Consider the following 21,286-nt stretch of genomic DNA (forward strand, 5'->3'; position numbering starts at 1 on the left):
GTTTGCCGATTACCAGGGGAATGAGTGGGAATGGCAGAAAAGCTTAGAGCAATGTCTCTGACCAGTCTATCAACAGGCAATTCCCGTTGGAGCCTAGTTAAGGGTATCTGGAGGCAAAGAAGTGTCACTTTGCGTTTTCTGCATCCGCGAAGAGATCTTTGTCTGGTGTTCCCCAGCTGCGGAAGATGTCTAGCGCTACCTCTTGATTTAAGACCCAGTCGTGCGCTTCTGCGAAAGGCCTGCTTAGGCTGTCCGCTTCGACGTTGAGGACGCCTGGAAGGTGAACTGAAGATACTCATGTTTCTTGCCAGAAGCCCGTTCCAAATCGCCTGCGCTTCCAGAGACAGTGGTCAGGACCTGGTTCCCCCCTGCTTGTTCAGGTAATACATGGTTGTGGTACTGTCCATCAGAACAAGAAAAGCAGTTGACTTCATGGAGGAAAGAACGCCTTGATGGCCAGATGCACCGTCCGGAACTACAGCATATTTATGTGGTACAGCTGTTCTTTTTCACATCCACTGTATCTGCAGGGACCCCCCATGTGAGCACCCCAACCCTGAGGGGACGCGTCCGTCACCAGAGTCTGCTTGGGGAGCTCCTTGTGAAACGGTACTCCTATCAGGAGATGAGATCGTTGCATCCACCATCTGAGGGAGGGGTGGACTGAAAGAGGCAAGGTTACAGTGACTTCCTAGCGATTGGAAATTTAGGACCATTGATCCTCCAGAGTTTGCTACAGAGGTCTCATGTGAAGCCTGGCGTTTGGGACCAAAAAAATGCACGAGGCCATTGATCCCAGTAGAGATGAAACCTATCTTGCCGTGGGGTGAGGTTTCCGCAGGAGAGCCTGACACCTGTGGAGAATTGATGATAGTCTGTCCTCCAAAAGAAACGCTTTTGCGCTTACCGCATCCCGCGTTGCGTCCAGGTAGTGTATCCTCTGAGTGGGATTGAGGATGGATTTTTTTAAGTTTACGTGCAGACCTAACTGATGCATTAGCTGAATGCAGCAAGTGAGATGTTCCTGCAGAAGCGTTGGCGACACACTTTTTAGTAGCCAATCGTCTAGGTAAGGGTGGATGAAGATTTTCTTCCTCCTCAGGAACGCCGCTACCACAGCCATGCACTTTGAGAAGGTGCGAGGAGCAGACTTCAGCCCGAAAGGGAGGACCGTGAACTGGAAGTGGTCCGCCTCGATCTGGAATCTTAAGAACTTCCAATGCCCTTGAGAGATGGGCATGTGGAAATAGGCATCTTGAAGATCTTTAGAGCACATCCGGTCCTATTGATGTAAGTGAGGGATTATTTGATGTAAAGCTAGTATCCTGAAATTCTCTCGACAAATGAACTTGTTGAGAAGCCTGAGATCTAGTATAGGCCTGAACTCCTTGTTTGGACCTCTCTTTGGGACCATAAAATAATGGGAATAAATTCCCTGTCGACGCTGGTGCCAGGGTACCTCCTCAATTGCCTCTTTTTGTTGGAGAGCGGAAATCTCCTCTCGGAGGAGGTGGATGCGATGGACTGCAGTCTTCCGAGGAGGAACAGAGGGTGGAGGAGACTTGAATCTGATGGAGTACCCATTCCTCACAATAGTGAGCACCCACTTGTCTAGTGTTATTTTTGTCCACTCGTCCAGATGAAAACGGACACTTCCCCCCACAGGAGTGGGTAACGGAGTTAGGGGAAGCAAGCACTCACTGCTTCTGTTGTTGCTTGGCAGCAGGTGTAGGCTGTCTGGAGTGCCCTCCTCGTCCTCTGCCAGGACGACGCTGGTTGGACTGTGATCTTCCCTGATGTTGCGGGGAGGATCACTGAGGGGTTTAAACCCTCTGTTGGAACTGGCGTCGATCGTAGGGGCGGTAACGTCGCCTGAAGCCCTTCCTCTTCTCAAGCCCAACCGCCTTCACAGTGTCCAGTTCGGTCTTCATCCGAGACATATCGTCATCAGCATGCAAGCCGAAGAGCGAAGTCCCATTGAAGGGGAGATTGAGGATTCGATGTTGAGCCTCTGGCTTCAAACCCGTCAGTCTCAGCCAGGCAGACCGACGCACACAAATCCCATGTGAGTATCCATGGGCAGCTAAGTCAGAGGCATCCGCTGCTGCACTGATAACATGATTGGCCACCAGACCCCCTTCATGGAGGACCTCCAGGAAGTCCTGTCTGTTTTCCTTTGGTAGCTTATCTGCGAAGCGTGCGAGAGAGTACCACAGAGAGCGGGCGTACCGACCCAGTAAGGCTGAGTCGCTGGCTACCTTTATATAGGATGCTGAGGTGTTGCACATCCTCTTGCCAATGGAATCCATGGCCTTACTGTCTTTATCCGGGGGTACCGCAGATGATGCTGCCCCGGTCTGGTTCTTCTGTGCCGCTGACACAATAACCGAGTCCGGAGGAGGGTCAGGTCTAAGAAAAAGTGGGTCCTGCTCAGGAGCCTTGTACTTCTTCGTGATCAGCGACGGGGCCACCCCCACCGACGCTGGAGTCAGGAATTTCTGAAGAGCAGGCTCTATTAGGCCAGGCACCAGGGGAAGCAAAGGCCTAGATGAAGACATGTGATGAAGTGTTTCGAAGAAGACTGAAGTTGCAGGAGCAGAAACAGGCATCTCAATATGAAGCTTCACATCTCCCTACACAAGACCTCATTGAAGGTTACAATGTCATCAATGGGCGATACTCTACTCGGAGGAGAGGAAGAAAGCGTAGGAGGTCTGCCTTTGATGGTCTGGAGTCTGAGGACCACGAAGAAGATCTGTGGCTTCGTCTTCTAGGATAGCGGTGGTGAGATCTGGACGCCCAACTCCTAGGAGAACGTGATGTGCGCCTTCTCAAAGCCAGTGATCTCTGCGGAGTGGTACGTCGCTCACGTCTCTCAGAGGAGTGAACTGATTGTATTATAGGAGATCTGCATCTGCTAGGAGTATATGAAGGTCTTGTTATCCTTCGGATCTTCCACTCCCTTATGTTTCTTAGCCAACTCGGAGAGATATTAATTGTCGGGCTGGAGCCGAAAATGGTGAAGTTTCAGGAGTGACTTGCACTATCCGGAGTCCCAGGGAGGAAGAGACACTCCTGGAGGGGACGGCCCGGACGTCCTTCGGCTTTGAGTGGTCTCTCAACATTGCCCTAGGTCTCTTGGCAGGAGGAGACCTGTGACTGGACTGCGATCTCCTCGATGTCAATCTCCTCAACGTCGATCACCTTGATGTCGATCTTCTCGCCGTCAATCTGGACCGCGATCTTCCTGACCGCCTAGGCCCAGAGTGTGATATGCGAGGTCTCGGTGACGGATGTGTCAAAGCCATGCATCTCAATGGCGAATGTCTCGGTGGCGACTTCCTTGTAAGCGACGCCGATCTCCTTGATGGCAATCGCCTGTGCGGACGCGTAGTTGGAGAGCGACTGTGTCTTACCAGCGTCGAGTCCCTCGGTGTTTTGCTCAACGTGGACACTCTCGAAGGCGGGCTTCGACGTTGATGTGTCTACGTCGAGCGAAAGCCGCCTGCCGTCGGCGAGCCAGGCCTGGACCGCCTACGCGGTGGTGTCGACTTCGGTCTGTGATGGGACTTCTCACCTTTAGACGTTTGCTTAGACGGCGAAGGAGGCCTCGACGTTGATGCGGATTCGGAGTGCAAAGGTATTTTGGACGTCAATCTGTCCCTCGACGGCATGCGAGACCGGTGTTTTCTTTTCTCACCTTTTTCTTTGCACTCCAGCCTTTTTTGAGAATAGGGCTTCTTTGAGGAATGTTCTTCTCAGCCACTTGCTACTTCTTTTTCTCTCTCCTGCATAGAATTCAGCTTAATCTTCTCCCTTTCTCTAAGGGTTCTTTTTTGAAAACTTGCAGCAGTAGTAGCACTGGTCTGGCTTGTGAAATGATGGTAGACAAACAATACAGACCGAGTGCAGGTCTGACTGAGCCATCTTTTTTCCACAGGCACTTATTACATAAGGCCGGCATTACAGGAAGAAATAGACAAAAGTCAGAAAAACAACAGGATTTAGAACCCCAAGTGCTAAAGACGTCAAGTGAAACTAAAACAGTCCACTTTAGACCAACAATTAGTGATAAAAAACAACTAACTGGCGAGCTCAATGCTCCAGGATCCTCACAGAAGAAGCCGGAAAAAATAACTGACCTAACTGTCACCTGTGGTGCATGAAGGGAGCCTGGGGGTTCCTGAGGTCTTAAAGGCACGGCGCCAGTTTTTTCCAACTGTTCTATATGCAGCCTCTCTAGGCTAATCTGCCTCTATGATCTTGCCTTTTTTACCTTTGAAAATAAAGGCTGTGTTTTCAAAGCAAACTGAAAGCAGTTTTCTTTCCCTGGATCATGAAAATATCATGATTTATGTTTCTTTATTATTTCAAATGTAAATGTTCTACAATGCAATTGTGGCATATTTGACCCTAGTAATGATTTTGGCCTGATATATATATATATATATATATATTTTTTTTACCTGTAATCCTAGTTCTCTTCCAGGGGTATCCTCATCAAAGTCATAAGCACTGAATATTCCCGCCCATGTGCGGGGACCCCGGAAATATTATAATAAATTATATATGGAAATCACATATATACAGCTCCACATATATGTATGTACATATATACATTTTTTCTCACACCAATGCAGCTCCCCATAGGAGGCTAAACAATGAAATTACCCATATAAAGATTATTTGCAAACATCTAAAATACACCTGAGGGCAAGTAGCAATTGAACCTTGTTTTTTAATGAGCAGAAAACACTCATATATCATTAAAAAAATGCAAATAAAGTAGACATTGTTAGCCTACAGGCTGCATTGTAAACCAAAACCATAGAAAATGAAAGCATTTTCAACAAACTGGCACCGTGCCTTTAAGGCAGCCATGACCCCCAGCTTCCCATCATGCCTCAGGGGTGACAGTTAGGTCAGTTGTTCTTTCCGTCAGTCAGGGCCATGGATTTTCAGCTCCTACCTTTTTTGACTTTTCTGTCAAAAATATCTTCTAAGTCTTGAAGTTTTTCTCTTTCACTCGACGTCTTTTGACTTCAGAGTGCTAGTGCTGCCTTTTTTGTGTTCAGAAAAAGTTTTTTTTTGTCAAAAATGCTTTCCCTTTTCGACCTTTGCCCTTCCTGTGCCAAGAAGAAGGCCAGGACTGATACACACCCTGTGTGTATCCTCAGTCTCCCTTAGACACATTCTGCTGACAGCTGTCATCACTGCAAGAACTTGTCAAGGAGAACTCTTAAAGACAGTGAGAGAATTCTTATCTATGGCCTCTCTGAAAGAGGTAGGTCTCCTGAAAGGCAGCAGTAGAGGAGAACCCGGTCGACGTCGAGAGAAGACCTGACGGGATCGGTATCGAAGCTGCCTACGACGAAAGCACCATCAAAGACTGTGTTGACAACAAAACATCACTTGACGGCGAAGAGTTCCACAGCGATAGACTTCGAGGCACAGCGCTCCGTCGTCGCACCGGCGATCGACTTTGTGGCAGAGCGCTCCGTCGTCGCACCGGCAATCGACTTCAAGGCACAGCGCTCAGTTGTCGCACCGGCGATCTACGTCAAGGCACTGAGCTCCTTCAACGCCTCACCACCGGCGTCCGGCGTCGAAGCAGGTTACTCTGTCGTCGTCTCACCGGCGTTTGACGTCGAGTCATAGATCTCCGCCGAGGGCAGTTCACCGGTCTTCGGCGTCAAGACACCAGACACCTCCTTCGGCGTCGAGGCAGCAGCATACCTCGACGTTAAGACAGAAGACGCCTATGACAACGACGTCGAGATTGACAACTCCCTCACCGGGCCATCACCGGTCGACGTCGAGACAGAAATCTTATGAAACGACGTCGAGAAAGGAGGCGACATTGGCGCCGGATAGGTGTTCGTAGTCTAGAGGAGGTTCTACCACACGTTTAAGCCCCCCTTCTATGAAGAGGAGGTCTTCCTCAAGGCATATGTCTCCGCCCAGGTCCCAGGCAGCACATAGACACTCCAGATCTCAGTCTAAGTGCCCTTCAGGAGTGGCCTCTCCTCCAGTGAGCCTATCGTCATCACCTTCAGGCTCCCAGGTTTCACACCGAGGGTCAACATCCAGGTCCCCGGAAGTTGTGATCTCGTCTTCGGACAGCACAGTGTCATGGCATTCACCAGTAAGGCCATTGCATGAAGAGGTGAATCCATCTCCTCCGGCACAATCTCCTGAGAGGAGAGAAGGGCAGAAGTCACCTTCCATCAGGTTGTCTCCCAGATGTTACAGACCATTACATCACTGGGCTACTGATAAGAACACAGCGCGGGAGTACTCCAGTCCCCAACACAGGTCTCCATTGGCTCGTTTGATCCAGCAAGTGGATCGGGATCGATCCCTTTCGAGGCCCAGAGAGCGGACACGCACCCCAGTGCGTTCAAGCAGACGGAGGGCCAGGTCCAAGAGCAAAAGGAGGGATTGCAGATCTCCTACTCCTTCTCCTAATTCTCATAGAGACTATTCTCCAACACTGACGGACAGTCCACCGTCGAGAATTTCTCCAGTGGATGACATCTACACATTCCAGGACATTCTAGGCAGAGGGGCACTTAAGCTGGGTATTCCCATGCCAGCTCGCCAAAGCAAGTCTTCCGTGATCTTTGAAACATTGCATCACAAGACAGCGGCTAAACCTCTGCTTCCCTTGGTTCCGGGCATCATAGAACCAGTCATGGAAGTCTCCCTCACACCAGCGACAATTAGATCTGCTCCAGCGAGGATTCTGAAAAAATATAGCTCGCCAGAGGATGATTCACTCTTCCTCAGAGCCGGCCATCCCCCGGATTCAGTAATAATTGCGGCGGCGAGAAAGACCCATGCCGTTGCATCTTCCTCCACTGCACCACTGGACAAAGAGAGCAAGACGCAAGATTCCTGGGGACGGAGGGTGTGTGGCACTTCGGCATCCTTGCTGAAAGTATCCAACGCGGAAGCGCTCCTGGGGCGCTACGATAGATACCTGTGGGATTCTCTGCAACGTTTCTCTGAGAAGCTTCCCCAAAAGGATCGCAGGGATTTTGAAGAAATCCTTACGGAGGGCAGCCAGGTTTCCAATCAGATCATAAGTGCTGCAACTGATGGAGCTACCCTATCGGCGCATGGATATGCACATGGGGTATGTGCAAGGAGATCACCTTGGTTGCGCCTCACTGCACTAAAACCGGAAGCGCAATCACGTATACTCAACCTGCCTTTCTCTGGGTCATCTTTGTTTGGTTCACACACTCACGAGGAAATGCAGCGTATGAAAACGGAACTGGACTCACTTAAGGACGTTGGGCTGGAAAAGAAAAAAGAGTTCCGTAAGAGATTCCACCCCTACAATCGGCGATCTTCCCAACATAGGGTTCAAACCCCTCAGTGGCAGAAGAATAAAGATCAACAGGGGCAGCAAAAGTCACAATACAGAGGCAGACGTCCCTCATGAGGTGGAGGAAATCAGTGTCAGGGAAACAACTCCAACAAGACGCAATCCAAATGAATACTCCCTTCCCCCAGAGCCGTCTACCGCTCCAGTGGGGGGGAAGCATCACGCGGCATATCGTAGAGTGGCCAACTATCACAGGAGATCAGTGGGTGTTAGCTACGCTTCAGAATGGATACTCTCTTCGTTTTCAACATCGTCCTCCTTCAATCCCTCCAATGCCAACATCAAGTCACCAGTTGAAACTCCTGCAAAAAGAGGTGGCCACCCTTCTAAAAAAATCAGCCATTGAGAGGGTACCAATATCTCAGAGAGGGAAAGGAGTTTACTCCAGATGCTTTCTGGTCAAGAAAAAGGGCCAAAAAGCAGAGTACAGACCCATTCTGGACTTGCGGACACTCAACCTACACATAAAGAAGGAAAAGTTTGGCATGTTGGCGCTTCATCAAATATATCCACATCTCAGGCAGGGGGATTGGATGTGTTTGTTGGATCTGCAAGATGCATACTTCCACGTTCCGATTGCTCAACGTCACAGACAATTCCTGCGTTTCCGGGTAGGATCCGCTCATTATCAGTTCAAAGTCCTACCATTCGGGTTGAAGTCAGCACCCAGAGTGTCCACGAAGTGCTTCACGGTGGTGGCAGCCGCTCTGCACTGCAGGAGTGTCTTGGTGTACCCATACTTGGACGACTGGCTGTTAAAGGGTCCTTCTCCGGTCAGCGTATCAACCCATTTCCTGAGCTGCATTGAACTATGTCGCCGTCTAGGTCTACAAGTGAACGTCAGCAAATCAGTCCCACAACAGACACAGAAAATACATTTCTTAGAAGCTCTGTTAAGACTCCGAGCTAGGAAAAGTGTTTTCTTCGGAGGAGAGACAGTGTTTCATCATTCAGAAATGCCAACTGGTTCTGCACAGCAAGAAGTTGCCGGTGCGTCTGATTGCCTCCCTGCTAGGGTCGATGGCATCCTGCATCTTTCTGGTCCCAAATGCCAGACTACAGATGCGTCCTCTTCAACAGGATCTGGAGGACAAGTGGGACCAGCAGTCAGCTCGCTGGGACGACAAAATAACGTTGTCAAGCGCGGCTCGAGAGTCCATACCTTGGTAGATGAAGAGTCGAAATCTACAAGTCGTAATTCCATTCCATCAGCCTCCACCTGTCCAGACAATGATCATAGATGCCTCGCTAAAAGGTTGGGGGGCCCACATGGGACATCTCCACACTCAAGGTCGGTGGTCTGTCAAAGAGTGCTCCTACCACATCAACATGTTGGAGTTGAGGGCAGTCCATCTAGCCCTCAAAGCTTTCCTACCCTCGATTCAAGCAACATCCGTGTTAGTACAAACGGACAATACCACCACAATGTACTACTTGAACAAGCAGGGGGGAAAACACTCACGTACTCTTTCCCTGGAGGCCCAGAATCTATAGCATTGGCTCCTGGCTCGGAATCGGTCAGTCACAGCAGTCCACCTGCCAGGAGAGCAGAACGTGAGAGCGGACGCTCTCAGCCGTCATTTCGAAGACAAGGAGGACTGGGTTCTCAGCGATGAGGTCGTAGAAGACATTTTCCAGTCATGTGGTCGTCCCACCATAGAGCTCTTTGCGGACGACGAAAACACAAAATGCCAAGACTTCCCCTCGCGGTTCTACCATCATGGATCCAGAGGGGATGTCCTTTTGATAGACTGGTCAGGGGCATTTGTGTACGCCTTTCCGCCACTTCCGCTGATCCCGAAGGTGGTGAACAAGCTGGCTCATTCGTACACGAGGATGATTCTCATTGCCTCAGAATGGCCGAGATAGTGGTGGTACCTGGACCTTCTACACCGGTCAGAGTGTCCTCACAGGAAGCTGCCGTGCAGGCCGGACCTGCTATCCACGATGAACCGAAGGATTCATCATCCCAACCTTCCTTCACTGAACTTGGCGGCATGGCTCCTGAGGTCATACAATACGGCCACATAGGACTTCCGCAGGACTGCATGTCCATTTTGAAAGAGGCAAGACGTCCTTCCACGAGACATGCAAGTGGAAGCGTTTTTACATGTGGTGTATGCAGAACAATTGTCATCCTATCAAGGGTCAGGATGAGGTCCTTCTACCTTACCTACTGTATCTGGTGAAAGCAGGGTTGAAATGTAATTCCAATAAGTGCATTTAGCAGCTATAACGGCTTTTAGACGCTCACCTTCTCAGCCTTCTTTCTTCCAATTACAAGCTGTTAAAGATTTTCTGCAGGGCTCGAAGAAGGTCTACCCTCCGGTACGACCTCCGTCTCCTCCCTGGGAGCTAAACCTGGTGCTATCGAAATTGATGGGTACGCCTTTCGAAACCATTCACAAAGCAACCTGGCAACATATTTCTTGAAAGGCTTCTTATTTGGTAGCGATCACGTCAGCTCGCAGAGTGAGCGAGATTCAAGCACTCTGTTCTAAAGAGCCCTATACAGTTTTCCATCTAAATAGGGTGGTGTTGAGGACACATTCCTCTTTTCTTCCTAAGGTGGTGTCAGATTTCCATGTGAACCAGACCATCTCTCTACCCACCTTTTTTCTCAATCCCTCCACTCCAGCTGAGAGGGCCTTGCATTCTCTGGACCTGAAAAGGGTTTTTAAATTCTATCTAGATCGGTCCAAATCTATAAGAAAATCTGATCAGCTGTTTGCCAACTATGAGTCGATCAGATCTGGATATGTGGCTTCGAAACGTTTCATTCCCAGATGGATAGTTTCATGTATCAAACTTGCTTACCAATTGGCGCAGAAGACCCTGGGATTTTCTCCCAAAGCACATTCAACCAGAGGAAAAGCGGCTACTACAGCTTTTCTTCATAATGTGCCCATGTCTGAGATTTGTAAGGCGGCGACCTGGAGGTCCGTCCATACATTTACCAGAAACTACTGTCTAGATTCAGACACCAGAGCAGACACCCAAGTAGGCCAAGCCTCCTTGCGCAATCTGTTCAACAGCTGATTTCGGCTATTTCAGTTTGGTTGGGTCATGTTTTTCTCATTTACCTGCAGGTGGTTGTTGGGCTTGCTATTCTATTCAGTGCTTATGACTATTGATGAGGATCCCCTGGAAGAGAAGGGTAAGCTACTTACCTGTAATCCTAGTTCTCTTCCAGGGGTATCCTCATCAAAGTCATAAGCAACCCACCCGCCTCCCCAGGTAAGTGAGACACGATCAAAGTGTTTATGGATATTGTTGAGCCCTGACTTTCAGGGTTATGCAAAGAACAACTGACCTAACTGTCACCCCTGAGGCATGATGGGAAGCTGGGGGTCATGGCTGCCTTAAAGGCACAATGCCAGATTGTTGAAAATGCTTTCATTTTCTATGGTTTTGGATCACAATGCAGCCTGTAGGCTAACAATGTCTACTTTATTTGCATTTTTTATGATATATGAGTGTTTTCTGCTCATTAAAAAACAAGGTTCGAGTGCTACTTGCCCTCAGGTGTTTTTTATATGTTTGCAAATAATCTTTATATGGGTAATTTCATTGTTTAGCCTCCTATGGGGAGCTGCATTGGTGTGAGAAAAAATGATATATGTACATACATATATGTGGAGCTGTATATATGTGATTTCCATATATAATTTTTTATATTATTTTCGGGGTCCCCGCAAATGGGCGGGAATATTCAGTGCTTATGACTATTGATGAGGATCCCTTGGAAGAGAAATGCATATAATTTGTTATTGCTCCGGGGTCCCCGCACGTGGGCGGGACTATTCAGTGCTTAGGACTATTGATGAGCATCCCCTGGAAGAGAATGGGGTGGGTCTATGGAAACTTGGAAAATAACGTGTGTCTCTGTCTGGGACTGATAATGCGCACCAAAATTGGCTCCTCTAGTATTATGTAAGAGAGGGACTCATGAGTTACCAGTTTGTTTTCTCCGCTTTGCACATACAGAACATTAGGTGTGAACAAAAAGGTGTGGCAAGCATCAGCTTCACTAAGTAGATGTGGGTTCCTCGCAACATGTTCTAGTTTTTCCCATTACAAAAGAGACCCTTGGACCTAGTCTTTCTCACTCACTTGAAATCTAGCGAATTTACTTAAGCATATCACAAACTCAAAGTGGAGTATTTTCAAAAGTGAGAATATCTGTTAAAAGACCTGGACCTTTAGATCAATGTGTTACCAATATTTAATGCTACTGGCACACTAAGCATTATTAATTTCAGGGCAGGAAGCTACAAAAAGATAAGAAACACTCAACAATGACATCACACACAAATAAAGTACCTGAGAACAGCATCGTCAAGTTCATGAGGACGGTTAGTTGCCCCCATTACTAGGACTCGGTCATCCCCACCAGACTGAACCTATTATGCAAATAAAAGAAGTATATTAAATGTGTGCACAGTGTGCATTATTTAAATAAACAAAACGTTAGGTTACGTCACTGCAGACATAATCTACAGCATTTAGTCAGTGTCTTCTGAAATGTAAACAGTAAAAGTAGCAAAAATCATTCAAAAGAAACATTCCCATCAGCCTGATTTGCAGAAATATTTGCATATTATAGTACAGCGAGTTTCAACACCACGGCATGACACTGTAGATATATTTTTAAAGAACAGTAGTAGAAGTACATTTAATAAAATAATGTTACCATAACTAACCAAGATTCTGGAATGGTGAGCCAGATCTAGAATGCCAGTTCTTCACCATAGAAACCTACTGGTCAGGTCTGTTTTCATAAAGCGGTTTTGTTCTAAACCACCTCTAATTTCTACATCTGTCTTTTGACGAGACTTTCAGAGATGGTGCTGCAGGGCAAGAGGATAGTTCAGCCACTGGTCAGACAGCAATAGGTTCCTTTCACTACTACGTTAACTTGTGCAAAAACAGGGTGGATGGGTGTCAGAAAGAGCTGTCAGGATGTTCACCATCTGATAAATTGTGGAGTACAATTACCCAATCAAAGCGGCAAATAAATGGAAGTGACATTTGAGCAAGTTCTGACCATGAGGACCCTAGTGTTCAACTCTTTTAGGCATAAGGAGCATTTCCACATTGAGAAAAAAAAATGTGTTTTAGGCACAATGCAACACTAGACTAATTCTGTAGTTCATCTCGATCAGAATGTATTTTATTTTCGTCTGTAAACAAATGAAAATTGAGCTGCTTGTGTTCTATGAAATTGGATTTCCACTTTTTGATACATAACTTTACAACGCCTGTTGGTGTCAACCCGTAAGAAAGGCTTGGATCCATTCATGGGATAGTGCAGGGACTGCCATCAATTCAAGAGTTTTCATAGTAATATTATGTGTGCAATGTACTGTATGAACAACAAACAGCCTTCAAAAGAAAGTCAACAAAAGAAGTCAAGATAACATATACATGACAGAAATTAAGACACCAGACGAGAGGATAAAACAGAGGAACAATTGTATTCTGAAAGTTACCTACAATTCCAATTACCAGGAACTTTTTACATTATTTGGCTATGGTCATATTTTGAAGGGGTTTGTGTGATGAGGGAGCAGTTTTTGGCTGCATTACAGAATGTTTGGATGCATGAGCTCTATAGTGCAATATGAACAATTAGCTTTAATGACGATTCCCCAATCTTTATATAACCTGCAAGGGGCCATCTTGATAATTACTGATGACCACTTTCAACACAAAGACACATGCCCAGAGAGAGGAACTGTTAAAACGACAATTGTGGGGGGGTCTGACTTTGTGGGTTAGGAGGAACACTGAGGACGGGTTGATGTGCAGCTACTGAGGTATAAAACTCAAGTCTTGAAACCCTAGGCCATGGCATTTATGACAAGCCAATCCAGCTCGTAAGTTTGGGACATAGCCCCACACACTGCACCTCAAATTGCAGCTATAACTATGCCCATCTGCAAAATGTTTACAATTACTTATGGAAGGCCTGTGTGGAAAGTACTGCCTGTTCTAAGAAGACAGTCCCTGAAGGTAGATGGGCTTGGAGATCTAAACCTTTGTGGAAAGATTATAGGGAACTAAGTGTAAGTGTTACACGGAGGTTGTGGGAAATTGGGTTACTGGTTGAGGGGGTGAAATCATACACAAACAGCAATCACAATCCTTGTCAGGGTGAGGCACAAGCAAACCCAAATTAACTTGTGCTCAACCATCTGGTAGCCTGGCACCAAGCAGTCACGTTTAACCTAGAGGCAATGTGCAAAGTTTAATAAATAAATCGAGGCCAAAACGACAAAGTTCTTATCAGAAGAAAAACAGATATACAAATTTAAAGAAATACCGAAAAAAGCATCAACATTGCCAAAGAATGAGGCCTAGAAGGACTCAAACTACACGCGAGGGACACTGTGCTAACAGGTTCATTCTACAAGGCTCAATTTGAAGGTTTACTGAAATACCCTGTAAGATATTGAAAGTCATAGTTCATCTAGGACCTTCGCTATATATCCCAAAAATTCAGACTTTGTGCAATAGAGACCGAAATGTAAACACAAAGTCGTACTTCTTCCAATTACAATTATTGGATCTTCACCATCACATTGAGTTATCTTCTGTGGTGAACTGTCATCATTCAGAGCGGACTTTGTAGACATGAATCTGATTTATTATTTAAACGTTCTTTTTAAGATTAATGTTGTTATAGAAAGGTATGATTTGTATTCTTTAAAACCATATCTACTGAATATAACAAAGTTTTCTCTGATCTTCCATTAGTATGCACCTCTTTTCTCATTTTTCAGGATACTATCGCATTACAAACTATTTGTATAATTCAATTACATTAATTCTATGTTGTCACCTTTTGGAACAAGCAATTGTAGCAGAATATTCGTAAGTTCTCCTTTATACAAGTGACTCTTGTCCACTCATTACATTTCAACATGCACAAAGCTCCACTCGTCGCTATCTGAACGTACGAGACTGGACGAAAGTCAAACGTTCAGGCCGACCGCGATGGAGTGTGGGTCGGATATAGGGACCAGGTTAGTCCCACTGAAAAGTTACCTTCTCATTCCAGTGCAAAGAGTTCCGATCACGGTGAAGGAGGCCGCGAGTAGCAGGGAAGCATTGCGGGCGGTCGATGTAGTGTGAAAACCAGACCTGGTGCCGCGGACGGTCATCGCTTTAGCATGAAGATACTGTTGTCACGAACGGTCAGTCCGGAGCTTCACGGTGCTGCTGCTAGCGAGTGGTCAATGCTGTAGTGCAAAGGGTCAGGTTGATGGAACTTTGCGTTGGCAGAAGTGTGGGCGACAAGGTTTTGGCAGCAACTGGCCCGTTCACAGTCGTGCAGAGCCAGAAAACTTCAATTCAGCCCCATTTAGGCCACACCAAGGGTCTAATTCTGAGGGGCACCACTTGGGGGTCAGGGGCTTACGCCAGCTGGATATGGGACGGGTTGAGATGGTTGGGAGCCTGCCATGTCCCTATGGCTCTGACAGGAGGCCAGCAGTCTAGCCCTTGGAGTCCTGGGTTCAAGGGTAGTTCCAATCAAGCATGACAGCAATCCAGTAGTCTTTCTTCCTGGTAGAGTGGCCAAAGGTCAAGAAGTGTACTTAAGAGTTGTTGACTGAAATCCAATATTTATACCAGGGGCCTCCTTTGAAGTAGGAGAAGCTTCTAGAGATGTCCCTCCCTTTGAATTGCACAGGGTTCCTGCCACTCCTGCCCTGGCTCCAGACCTACAGGGGGCATGCAGCCCTTTCTGTAGAGCCAGGCCACAGTCAATTTAAGTGCAAGTAAGGTTGTGCCTAGCTTTGCCCTCCCATCCTGCCAGTGATGGCCCATCCAGGAACACCTAAGCTCTCTATTGTGCGTGGCTGTCTAGGAGGAATACACAAAGGCAACTGTCAGCTACACCCAGCCAAAGAGAGGTTGCAGGCACTAAGGGCCAGATGTACGCCGCGCAAAATAGCGCTTCGCAAAATGCAAGTCTTTTGCGACTCGCAATTTGGGAAGCACTATTATGCATGTACAACAGTGTTAATACACTGTTTAGCGATTCCCAATGGGGTGGCAAATAGAGAGGCTCATGAATATTAATGAGCCTCTCGCAATTTGCGACCCCACTGGAAATGGCAGGCCATCCCAGGTATGGTGGCCCGCTGGGCTCAGCAGACCACCATGTCTGAGACTACTCTCAAATGAAGCAGTTTATTTTTCAATGCAGCCCGTTTTCCTTAAAGGAAAACAGGATGCATTTAAAAAAGAGAAAAATTAAAAATTTTCGTTCAATTTTTCAAGGGCAGGCAGTGGTCCCTGAGACCACTGCCTGCCCTTAAAAAATATTTTCCACTGCGTTTACAAAGGGGAAGGGGTCGCCTGGGGACCCCTTCCCTTTTGCGACCCCATTACCACCCTCTTGAAGAGGGTGGTAATTTGCGAGTGTTTTGCAACTGCAATTACGGTCACAAAACATTCGTACACTGAATTGCAGACGCAATTAGGAAAGGAACGCCCCTTTCCTAATTGCGACTCGCAATTCCTAAGTAGAAAGACGCAAATAAATTGCGACTCGCTATTTAGAAATTGTACACGCCAGTAGTGATTTTGCATGCACAAACGGGTTTGCAAACCCATTTGCACATGCAAATTCACGTCGTACATCTGGCCCTAAATGCCGAAGGTAGGAAAATGCAAACATACTAAAACTGTCACCTTTAAAATTGTAATTTAGAATCAAACTTTACCAAATGCGAAAAAGAGTCATTACAATTCCAAAGACATCAAACATGAACTGGGTACCTGTTACCACTTAGAAGTTACAGCTTATTAATCTTAATAAGGTAACTCCAATGTTATCCCATGGGAGAGACAGGCCTTGCAGTATTGAAAAATACATCAAGGGTTTTTTACTACCAGGGCATTGAAAACTTAGAAGTACATGTCCTACTTTTAAAATACATTGAACCTAGCCCTCTGGGCTGCCCAGGGCCTACACTAAGGGTGACTTATATGTATTAAAAAGGAAGGTTTGGGCGTGGCAAAAGTTTATTTAGTATGCCAGGTCGAAATGGCATTTTAAAATTGCTCACAAAGGCTGCAATGGCAGGCCTGACACTTGTTTGAAAGGGCTAATAAAGTGGGTGACACGATCAGTGCTGTAGGCCCACTAGTAGCATTTAATTTACAGGCTCTGGGCACAGGTATTGCCACTTCACTAGGGCTCGTCAAGTAAATTAAAAATGCCAGTTGGGAATATTTCAATTTTACCATGTTTAAGGAGATCGCACAAGCACTTTAGAGATGGTTAGTAGGGTTAAAGCGTGCAGAGTGTTTTGGCCACCAAAAACAAATTAAGCAAAAAGAGGAGGAGTGAAGGTAAAATGTTTGGAGATGACCCTGAGGAAAAGGCCAAGTCTACCCATCAAAAGGGGACATGGGAAAGTGATCTCTGACAAGTCACTGCTGCTAAGTTATATTGTACAGGCACGGCATTGTTGCACTAGCACAGGGATAGGGTTTTAAAGGTGTTTTTATGCTGACTAATGTAAAAACTGAATCAATGTGAATCTGAAATACGGATAACCCGCCTTAAACTAATTAAATATTTTTTAGCCGACATTTTGGCAGTCTAGTTTCCATATGGAGGAGTCTACTTAATAAAAACGGTAGCGCAACCGCGCTACTGGTGGGCCACAGGCAAGCCCATCTGCGACCATCCGCGCACAGCGCCAGCCATGCTGCTGATCGACACCTCAGGGTCATCTACAGATAACACCAGATAAAAAAACACCGGATAGTCTATATGTGGACTCGTAAAGGTCTCTAGTAAAACACTCTACAGAGATTAATCTGATATTAGAGAACGATAAGTGGGATGCACTGTTCATCACAGAAACTTGGGGTTCTCATGACTAAGTTGTAGATTTAGGTGAAGCCTGTCCTCTGGGCTTTAAAATACTGCACAGACCACAAACAAATAGGAAAGGAGGAGGAGGAGGAGAAGTGCCATTATTTTCAACAAAAAATTTAACTTTACTACTTTTGGATGAACTGATGAGCCACGAACTGATGGGTTTTGCATTAAAATCTGGGAAAGTCGGTGTTCTTTTAGGAGTCCTACGCTATCAATCTCCGGGCCTTGTAACCCCCTATTTGTAATATTTTATACAGCTCATCTCAAATTTGGCCCTTACCCACTCGAACTTCTTTGTCTTGGGAGATTTTATTATGTGGGCAGAGGGGGACCTATCACTCCTGTTCAAGGAACAACAAGGCTCCTCTAAGATCCAGGAACTGCCGCAATTTAAGATGGTCACACCTTTGGATCTCATTTTTTCACCAGAGGAACTAACTGTAATGGATGACACGATATTGATGTGCTTGACCGATCACACGTTAGTGGCCTTCCATATTAATATAAAGAGATTAACTATCCTGAATATGGAATTGGACACAATAGGACGAGGAAGAGCCTGGTATAAACTGAATAGGCCAACACAATGATCTAGCCAAATGTATGATGACAGGAGAACAGTAGAATATAATTATGAAGCTGTAGTGGAAAAATTGTTGAAACTATCGTAGTAATACCTTTTAAAAAAACGAAAACAAATCAAAGCAGACCCTCAGCCCCATGGTATAATGCACTATTAAATTTTTTTCTAAATAAGCGTGCAAGAGAATGGAAAGAAAGTGGTGCAGCTTCTATACAGTTGAGGACAAAAAAGCATTTAAGAGCGCCCTAAATGAATAGAAGAAGTAGGCCTGTAAGGCAAAAAAGGTATTTAATATCATGCGCAAACTAAATAACTTGTTTATGAGCAAGTAATGGAACCCTAACAGACACTATGTGATATTCTCGCAGGCTTTTTGGATAATAATATCAAAAGGTTCATTGAGGACATAGGAACCTCCCAACAACTGACAGATCCTGGCCTCGAGGACACTCCTGCCAGTCACCTTAGTAATGAATATGCTACTTACCAGTATGCATCTGTTCTTGGCATGTAGGGCTGCTGACATTCATATCTATAGCATAGATCGCCGCCTAGTGTTGGGTCCGGATGATTGCACATTGTTGTCCTGGAAGAGTCTTCGAAGTATCACGAGATAGGTGGCTCCTCCCCTGGACTACGGTGCGCATGGGCATCGACTCCATCCCCAGATTGTTTTTAGCCATTGTGGCAAAGATGGAGTGTAATAGTGTAAGCGATGGCAATGCTAAGAGTAAGTGTTAAAAAGTCTGCAGCCGCTACAGGCGCCGGGGAGGAGGGCGGGCGATACGAATGTCAGCAGCCCTACATGCCAAGAACAGATGCATACTGGTAAGTAGCATATTCAGTTCGAGGCATGTGGGCTGCTGAATTCATATCTATAGCATAGAATACATAGCAGTCCCTCCATTAACGGCGGCCGCCTGTGCCAGCTGCAGAAGTCTGAAAAAGCGTTTTAAGAACAGCCTGTCCTACAGCTGCCTGCTGCTTGGAGTGCACATCTACACAGTAATGTTTAGTAAATGTGTGTGGTGTAGACCATGTGGCTGCTCTACAAATATCTTCCAAAGGGATATTACCAAGGAAAGCCATAGAGGCCCCCAACTTTCGGGTGGAGTGGGCTCTTGGAGGGACCGTTAAAGTGCGCTTAGCCTTGTGATAGCAAATCTGAATGCACTTAACGATCCACCTGGCTATACCCGCTTTGGAAATGGGGTTGCCTTTGGGCAGGGCTGAGAAGGCAACAAAGAGTTGTTGTGTTTTCCTAAAGTCTTTGGTCCTATCGATGTAGTACATCAAGGCTCGTTTGACATCAAGAGTGTGGAGCATTCTTTCGGCAACTGTTTCTGGGTTTTGAAAGAATGCGGGCAGTTCAATGGTCTGATTGACAAGGAACTGCGAAACCACTTTAGGAAGAAATTTAGGGTTAGTGCGCAGCACCACCCTGTTGGAGTGAATTTGAATGAATGGCTCTTGTACAGTGAGCGCCTGTAGCTCACTAACACGTCGTAGAGACGTAATGGCAATGAGAAAAGCTACTTTCCATGTCAAGAACTGAATCTCACAGGAATGTAGAGGCTCAAAGGTGGGCCCATCAACCTGGTGAGGACCACATTGAGGTTCCATACAGGAGCTGGCGGGGTCCTGGGAGGGATGACCCGCTTTAGGCCTTCTAGGAAGGTTTTAATGGCAGGCACTCTGAAAACGGAGAGATGCTGCCTGTTCTGGAGATAAGCCGCTATGGCGGATAAGTGTATCCTGATGGAAGCGTATGCTAGATTGCATTTGTAAAGATGTAACAAATAGCAGATGATGTTGGGAGTGGATGCATCTAGCGGGTTGATGTGTGTAGCACAGTAAATGACAAACCGCTTCCATTTTGCTGCATAGCAGGCTCTGGTGGTGGGCTTTCTTGCCTCCCGTATGATATCCATGCATTCAGGAGGCAAGTCAAGGTAGCCAAACTCTAAGACTTCAGGAGCCAGATCGCCAGGTTGAGCTGTTGCGGATCTGGATGCTGAATGTCACCATGGCTCTGCGTCAAAAGCTTGGGCGTGAGGTGTAGCCTTTGAGGCGGTACCACGGAGAGTTCTAGAAACGTGGTGTACCATGGCTGGCGTGCCCACGTTGGAGCAACCAGGATGAGTGTCATCGAGTGTTGCATTAGCTTTCTTGCCACCAGCGGTATGAGAGGTGCTAGGGGAAAAGCGTACGCAAATCTGCCTGACCAGTTCATCCATATCGCATTGCCTTGCGACTGTGGGTGAGGGAACCTGGCGGCAAAGCTTTGGCATTTTGCGTTTTCCCTTGTGGCGAACAGGTCTTTTTGTGGATGACCCCACTGCTGGAAGTACGGGCAGAGTACTGATGGGTCTATCTCCCACTCGTGCATCTGGTGGCTGTACCTGCTGAGCAGGTCCGCCATTTGATTGTCCGTGCCTGGGAGGTGTTCCGCCATGAGGAAGATGTTCCTCTGAATGGCCCACTTCCACATGCTCTGAGCCAGATGAGACAACTGTGGAGAGTGCGTACCTCCCTGCTTCTGGATGTAGTACATGGCCGTCATGTTGTCCGTCCGGATCAACACGACCTTGTTGCACAGATGTACTTTGAATGCTTTCAGTGCCATGAAGATTGCCATCAGTTCTAGGTAGTTGATGTGCATCTTCTTTTGCTGTATTGTCCATAGTCCCTGCACTGTGTAGTGGAGTACATGAGCTCCCCATCCCTGGAGAGACGCGTCCGCCGTCAGGATGATCTGTGGGACAGGCTCTTGGAACGGTCGGCCCGTGCAAAGGTTGTGTGGATTCCACCAATGCAGAGAGTTGTATGCCCGACCGGTGACCAACACTAGGTCTTCCAACTGTCCCTGAGCCTGATTCCACTGATGCGCTAAGCATTCCTGGAGCGGACGCATATGTAACCTCGCGTGCGGGACTATGAAAATGCAGGAGGCCATTATGCCTATCAACTGCATGAACACTGTCGCAGGAAGCGAGAGTTGCGGTTTGAATAGTGGAATTAGCGACTGGATGTTGTTGATCCGCGCCGAAGTTGGCTGAGCCGTGGCTGCCAGAGTATTGATTGTTGCACCTAGATATTGCCGCACATGGGCCGGCTGAAGGTGCGACTTTGGATAGTTCAGGGAGAAGCCCAGACTGTGAAGAAGGTGAATGGTGTGGGACATGTCGGCGGCGCACTGCTGGGTCGACTTTGCCTGAACCAGCCAGTCGTCCAGATAAGGGTAGACATGGATGTGTTGTCTCCTGAGGTGCGCCGCCACTGTCGCTAGACATTTGGTGAACACTCTGGGGGCCGTGGTCACTCCGAAAGGAAGGACCTTGAATTGATAATGCCGATTTTGAATAGTGAATCAGAGGTATTTTTTGTGTGATGGATGGAGTGGAAT

The 21,286-nt window shown here is 46.9% G+C and overlaps 1 protein-coding gene across 4 annotated transcripts in view; it reads right to left on the reverse strand.

The window, feature by feature from the left end:
* The window catches only part of SPAST (spastin), a 589,145-nt gene that overhangs the window by 180,304 nt on the left and 387,555 nt on the right, over positions 1–21,286 (reverse strand). For all 4 annotated transcript variants that reach the window (XM_078649093.1, XM_078649092.1, XM_078649091.1 and 1 more), the window contains one exon: positions 11,717–11,796. In XM_078649093.1, the coding sequence (XP_078505219.1) occupies positions 11,717–11,796 (80 nt within the window). The remainder of the gene's footprint in view (positions 1–11,716; positions 11,797–21,286) is intronic.

Source organism: Lissotriton helveticus, chromosome 6, assembly GCF_964261635.1.
Source record: "Lissotriton helveticus chromosome 6, aLisHel1.1, whole genome shotgun sequence".
NCBI lineage: Eukaryota > Metazoa > Chordata > Amphibia > Caudata > Salamandridae > Lissotriton > Lissotriton helveticus.